Raw genomic sequence first — 6585 nt, forward strand, 5'->3', positions numbered from 1 at the left:
ACAGCTCACCCCCCCAGCCCCCCTTCCCCTGCCCACAGTGCCGGGGCTGCCAGGGTCTCCCAGTTTATTGCCAGATGTCGGGGCGGTCGGGGTTACACCAGACAAACGCTACAGGAAGCAGTTAGTGAGTGGGGGGCCGTGGGGGCTGCAGGCAGGGGCCAGGGAAGGGCTGTCCTGTTCACTACCCCCAGCCCGCAGCCTCCTCGCCGACCCCCGGGCTGCCACGCTCCCCTGCGCCGGGGACCCCTCCCGCTCCCTGTGGCCGCCCCGGCCCCGCAGCCCCCAATGACCCCCGCCTTGCAGTCATGAACCCCCTCTGCGGTGAGGCGGGCGGGCTGGGGTGGCACGGGGCAGCGTGGGTGGGAGGCGGTGCTGGCATTATTGCTATGGCGGGCGGGAGCAGCGCGACCCTCCCCACGCTCAGATCACAGTCTCGAAGAGCATCGCCTTCTCCTTGGGGGGCTCTGGGGCCAGCAGTTTGGCTTCTGCCTCAGGCGTCAGGTACTCCAGGTGGTGGTGGCCCCAGATCGGAGTGGTCAGGAGCTGCCAGCGCTGCGGGGACACCGTATCAGCACCCAGGGATGGCAGCACTGGGCACGGTGCAACCCCTGGTACATGGGTGTGTGGTGGGGATGGGACTGAGGTGGGGACAGGGGTGGAGGCGAGACTGGGATGGGGAAGGGATTGAAATGGGATGGAGAGAGGGAGAGTGATAGCATGGGGACAGGGGTGAAATGGGGACAGGGATGGGACTGAGACGGTGACAGATTAAGACAGTGATGTCAGCAAGGATGGGATTTGGGTGGGGTTGTGAGTGAGACAGCGATGGGGACAGGGACGGGTTCAGATGGGTGTGAGAGTGATTGGGACAGGAATGGGACTTGGATGGGGATGGGGATAAGACTAGAATGGCAAAGGGATTGAAATGGGATTGAGAGACGGACAGGGACCATGAGGGGACAGGGATGAGATGGGGATGGGATTGAGACAGAGATGGGGACAGGGACAGGATTTGGCTGGGAGTGAGAGTGACAGGGATGGGGTCAGGGATGGGATTTGAATTGGGATGGGACTGAGATAGCAATGTGGACACCACTGGGATTTGAACAGGGATGGGGGTGGGATGGGGACAGGACTGAGAAGGGGACAGGGACAAGGATGGCCGAGATGGGCAGGAGGGCCCCTGTCATGCTGCCCTCACCTCGCGCAGGGAGCCTTTGCAGCGCAGGAGCTTGTAGAGGACGGTGCAGGGGATGCAGAGCATGGAGGAGAGTGCCAGGACCCAGCCGATGGCGTCCCCCCACCACGGGTACACATACGTCTTGTTGTAGGTCAGCGGCTTGTAGTTCACCACGTGGAACACAAAGATGCCCTGGGTGGAGACGGGGGGTGAGGTCCCACGGGCAGGGGGCTGCAGCCCCAGACCCCCCACGCGTATCCTCCCGTGGCTGCCGTGCCCAAAGCAGCCGCCTGGGGGAGCCCGGCGCCCGTGGCACGGGGTCGGGGCAGCGGGCACACGCACATACACAAAACACACACGTGTCCCCACGCAGGGCGGCCCCACTTACCACGCAGACCAGCGGCGTCACCACGGCCCAGCACCACTTCATGAAGGGCAGGGGCCGGTAGCCGATCATGCGGGCCACGTCGTCCATGAAGCGGTCGGCACCTGCAGGGAGAAGGGCATCAGCCAGGCCCCACAGGGCACCCGTGTCCCCTCGTGTCCCCCTTTCGCGTCCCCTTGGCCTCACCATAGACCCAGGCAATGACCACGCACTCCCAGAAAGCCTGCCACAGCAGTGTGATCCCGCTGGCCGAGTAGTTGTCAAAGAGCTGGAACACATACATGCCGCCCTGCCGGGACGGCGCCACACATCACTGGGGCTGTGCCAGCTGCCCTGTGCTGGCACGGGCACCTCCACATCGGCACGGGCACAGCTTTGCCAGCACTGGTGCCCCACCACCTGGCAAGGACACCCTGCATGCCATGGGCACCCTGTGCTCCCACAGCACCCTCACAACAAAGGACACCCCGGTGGCACAGGGACCCCCGCAGCCACAGGCACCCCTGTGCCACAGGCGCCCCCCACTGCCGTGGGTGCAGCAACCCCAGGGAGCTCCCACCCCACGCTGGGGCCCCGTGGGAGGTAATGTCCCCAGGGCAGGCACAGGTGCCCGGCATGGGGCTAGCCAGTGTCCCTGCCGCATCCCCCACCTGCGTGACCATGGAGAGGTCGATGAGGCAGCAGATGACACAGCAGACGGCAGCGGTGAGCTCGCGACGCAGCGAGCCAGCCCCCGGCTGGGGGAACAGGTCCAGGATGCCCGTGATGAAACCCTCCACACCGACAAACTGTGACAGAGAGTGGGGCTCAGCGGGGACATGCCATTCTGTCCCCTCCCTGTCCTCATCCCCCTGCCCGCCGCTGCACCTGGCTGTCCAGCCCCAGCACGAGGAGCATGAAGAAGAAGAGCGTGGCCCAGAGTGGGGACAAGGGCATCAATGTCACAGCTTTGGGGTAGGCGATGAAAGCCAGCCCGGGGCCTGTGAGAGAGTGAGGTCAGCGGTGCCACCCCAGAAGGGGGACACAGGGGTCACCATGCCAGTGGGCACCTGCCACTCGGCACTCACCAGACTCGGCCACCTTGGAGATGTCCACGCCTTGCTCGGAGGCCATGAAGCCCAGCACAGAGAAGACGACGAAGCCAGCGAAGAAGCTGGTGGAGCTGTTGATCACGGCCAGGATGTAGGCATCTCTGAGGGCAGAGTGGGTCAGGGGTGCCAGATGACACACCAGGGGGACGCCCTGCAGCCAGCAGAGCCCTACCTGTAGCAGTTGTTGTGGAAGCGGTTGTAGCTGCCCAGTGCGGTCAGAGCACCCAGCCCAATGGCGTAGGAGAAGAAGATCTGGGTGCCAGCGTCAATCCAGACCTGGGGTGCAAGGGAAGGTGTTGTGGGGTGGGGAGGATGCCGGGGGTGGTGCCCAGCACCCAGCCCCCTCCTGCCCTGCCTGCCCCCTTCACCTGTGCCTCGGCCAGCTTGGACCAGTCGGGTTTCAGGTAGTAGACGATGCCACCCAGTGCCCCAGGCAGTGTCACCCCATGGACCAGCAGCAGGATGAGAACCACATAGGGGAAGAGTGCTGTGAAGTAGACAATCTGCAGAGGAGTGGGTGCCAGTGAGACCCCTGAGGCTGGGGCTCTCCGTCACATGCCACAGGTGTCCCAGCAGGACCAGGGCCCAGGGACGTCCCCAGCGGCTGGTGGCACCTCCCAGAGACATGTGGGACAGGGGGTCTTGCACACCCGTGGGCTGCAGGACAGGAGGGCAGGAGCCAGCAGTGCTGTGTGCCACAGTCCTGACCAAGTGTGCTGGTGGCCCCAACATGTTACCCCCCGCCGCCAGCATCACCTTCCCAGTCGACTTGACGCCCTTCCAGATGCAGAAGTAGACAACGACCCAGGTGGTGACCAAGCAGAGGATCATCTGCCAGTTCATGTCCCCTGGCTCGCTGAGGTCCCCCGAGAGCCGCAGCACCTTGTTCCTGCAGAGCAGGGCCGTGCTGACTGCTGGCACAACCACCCTGGCCCCAGGTGAGACCCCCTGGTCCCCACACTCACTCCCAAAACTCGATGACAGGCGAGCGCTTGCTGGCCAGGTCAGCACAGCTGAGGTTGAAGGTCCCACTGCTGGCACTGGCATTGATGCTACCATTGCGGCAGAGCTCAAGGTGGAAGAGCTCAGCGCACTGCTCAGTGTTCCAGGCGTGGCCGCAGGTGGCCCAGGGCAGGGTGTCTGTCAGCGAGTGCACCAGGTAGAAGAGCCCCCACACCAGGATCATGATGTAGTAGGAGTTGCAGAAGAAGACGATCACCATGGAAGCCAACCCCAGACCTGTGGCACAGGGAGATCAGAGCCCACGGGCACCCATGGGCACCCGGCAGCCTGGCAGGGTGGAGGAGCTGGCAGTCTGGGGCATTGATGGGGGACACTGGCAGGGATGGCGCAGGACATGGGGCATTGGTGGGGACGCAGGGAGCCAGCAGCCATGGGTAGGATGGGGGGAGCCGGTGGGGACAGGATCAGGGAGACAGCAGCCCCAGGGAACATGGGGAGCTGGTGGGGATGGGACAGGGGGAGCCAGCAGCCCCAGGCAGGTCAGGTTGGGGACAGCCAGCAGCATGGCACTGGAGAGGGGGGAGCCAGTGGGGCACAGCACAGGGAAGCCAACAGGACACCACTGAGGTGGGGAACCAGCAGTCACCCGGGATGCTGACAACCCTGGAGGAAGCTGGCAGCAGGCAGGGAAGCCAGCAGCACGTAGGCAGGGAGCCATGGGGCACGGGTGCAGGCAGCTGCCACCCTTGGCTGGGGCGCAGTGGGACGTGGGCAAGGTGCACGGGAGCAGGCAGGGCGTGGGCAGGGTGGTGCCAGCCCTGTGCAAGGCGCTGGGGGCCCTGGGCAGGGTGCAGGGTGCCAGGGGCCACGGGCAGGGTGCCAGGGGCCACGGGCAGGGTGCAGGCAGGGTGCAGCATTACCCTTGAAGAGAGGGGCGATGTTCCAGGCGGCGATGCCCCCCTGCTTCATGAACTGCCCCAGGGCCACCTCCAGGAAGAAGACGGGGATGCCACCCACGAAGACGATGAGCAGGTAGGGGATGAGGAAGACGCCTGGGGCCGGGGATGCGGGGGGGGGAGGGTACGGGACCGGCTCAGCCGCTGCCGCCCCCCCCGGCCCCCCCTTCCCTCCCCGTGCCGCCCGCCCGGGCGCAGCGAATAGCGAAGGCGCCTCTGCGCCCTCCCCTCGCCGCCTCCCGATGTAGGTCAGGGCGGGCAGGTGGCGGGGTCTCCCCACGGACCCTCACCCCGGTGGGTGACACATGGACACCCGTGGCGTGTCCCACGTGACCCGTGGATGCCGCTTGCCGGGTGGGCTGGCCCACCGTGGGGTCATCCCCCCCACACACAGACACTGTGGGGTGGAAAGCAGGGTGCTCCCCCGCGCCGTGGGGCGCTCCTCCTGCTCCATGGGGCAGGCGCGGGGCTCACCTCCGCCGTTCTTGTAGCACAGGTAGGGGAAGCGCCAGACGTTGCCCAGCCCCACGGCGAAACCCACGCAGGACATGATGAAATCCATCTGCCGGGTCCACGTCTCCCGCTCGGGGGCGGCCGCTTTCGGGGGGCCGGGGGGTCCCACCAGCGGCGCTGTCACCGCCCGCTCCTCGCCCGCCGCGGGGGGATCGGCGCCCTCCGCCTCCCCGCGGCCCCCTGCTGAGACCGGGGGAGGGGAGAAGCCCACGCTGCCGTCACGCGAGCCCGTGGGGGCGCGGAGTGGGGGGTGCGTGTGGAGGCGCAGGGGGACCTCCGCGCCCCCCCCCCCCCCGCGCCCCCCTCTCCGCGCGTGGGGGCGTGACGTCAGATGTCAGACCGGCATCGTGACGTCACAATGCAGAGCGGTGACTCACCCCGCGGCGGCAGGAGGGGGCGCGCCGCGGTCGCGCGTGGCCGTGGACACCCCCCCGAAACCCCGAGCTCATCCCTCCCCAGCGCTCCCCGCTTACCGGAGCCCGCGGGGGCAGCGGCGGCGGCGGCGGCGGCGGCGGCGTCGCGTCGCGGGGAGGCGGGCGGCTGAGGGGCGGCCGTGTCGGTGGGGACGGGGGACATGTCGCGGGGGGCCGGGGAGCGAGAGCGGGTCGGGGGCGGCTCCGTGGCCGTGGGGATGGGGGGGGAGGTGCGGGGGGGGCTCAGAAGCAATCCACGAAGCACTTGAAGGTGAGTCGGAAGAACCTCATTGAGGGCGGCGGGGCGCGGCGGGGCGGGCCGGGCCGGGCGGGCGGCTCAGAGCCGGGCTGCGGGGCCGGCGCCGCGCGGCCGCTCCGGGGCTCTCTGCGCCGCGGCACCGGGCGGCGGCGGAGGCAGCGACCGGCCGCGCCGCCCCCCGAGCCCCATTGGACGCACCGCCCTCCCGCGGCTTGACGGGACTTGCAGTCCCGCCGCACCGGCACCGGGGCCAGGCGGGGGCAGCGGGACAGAGGGCGCCTCGGCGGGGCATCCCCGGGGGGGCACCGGGCACTAGGGTCGCTGGGCGATCAGGTCACACGGCAGGACAACGGGGGAACGGGGCGCTCCGGGGCACACCGAGCGCTAGGGCACCGTGACCGGCGGTCACCGAGTGACACCAGGTACTAGGGCACCGGGCTCCTGCCACACCAGCACAGGGGCACACCAGGCACTATGGCGGCAGGACGGTACCGGGGGACACTGGGCCACAGGGCACAGCCGGCACGAGGGGCAGCAGGTGTCAGCAGACTCCAGGCACCGAGGCACATCAGGGGACACTGGGGTCTCCCTGCTGCTGTGGCATGCCCCTGGAATACCCGGTACTGCAGGACATCACGGGACAGCAAGCACCACGTTGCACCAGGAGCACCGGGCTGCAAGGGGGACAGCAGGGGACAGGGAGCTGTAGGGTGCGCTAGGTGCCACAGCACACCAGGGCAGCCTGGTGCTGGGGGCCCTAACAACATGCTGGGGCACACGGTGCCCTGGGGGGGCTCAGCAGGTACCGGAGAGTCCTAAGGGACA

General features: G+C 67.9%; 1 protein-coding gene across 2 annotated transcripts; it reads right to left on the minus strand.

Moving 5' to 3' along the window:
* Positions 1-47: 47 nt before the first annotated feature.
* Positions 48-5907, minus strand: SLC6A8 (solute carrier family 6 member 8). 2 transcript variants are annotated; one of them, XM_064453653.1, is made up of 14 exons: positions 5562-5907; positions 5050-5268; positions 4540-4671; positions 3622-3895; positions 3413-3545; positions 3025-3159; positions 2829-2932; positions 2633-2757; positions 2433-2545; positions 2216-2353; positions 1752-1854; positions 1569-1669; positions 1202-1372; positions 48-552 (listed from the first exon to the last, which is right to left on the minus strand). In XM_064453653.1, the coding sequence occupies exons 1-14, from the start codon at positions 5662-5664 to the stop codon at positions 421-423; spliced, it is 1983 nt and encodes a 660-aa protein (XP_064309723.1). In that variant the 5' UTR covers positions 5665-5907; the 3' UTR covers positions 48-420. The 2 variants fall into 2 exon arrangements, with proteins under 2 accessions (XP_064309723.1, XP_064309722.1); XM_064453652.1 differs by having other exon boundaries at positions 5050-5271.
* Positions 5908-6585: the final 678 nt, after the last annotated feature.

This window comes from Phalacrocorax carbo, chromosome 6, assembly GCF_963921805.1.
Source record: "Phalacrocorax carbo chromosome 6, bPhaCar2.1, whole genome shotgun sequence".
Taxonomy (NCBI): Eukaryota; Metazoa; Chordata; class Aves; order Suliformes; family Phalacrocoracidae; genus Phalacrocorax; species Phalacrocorax carbo.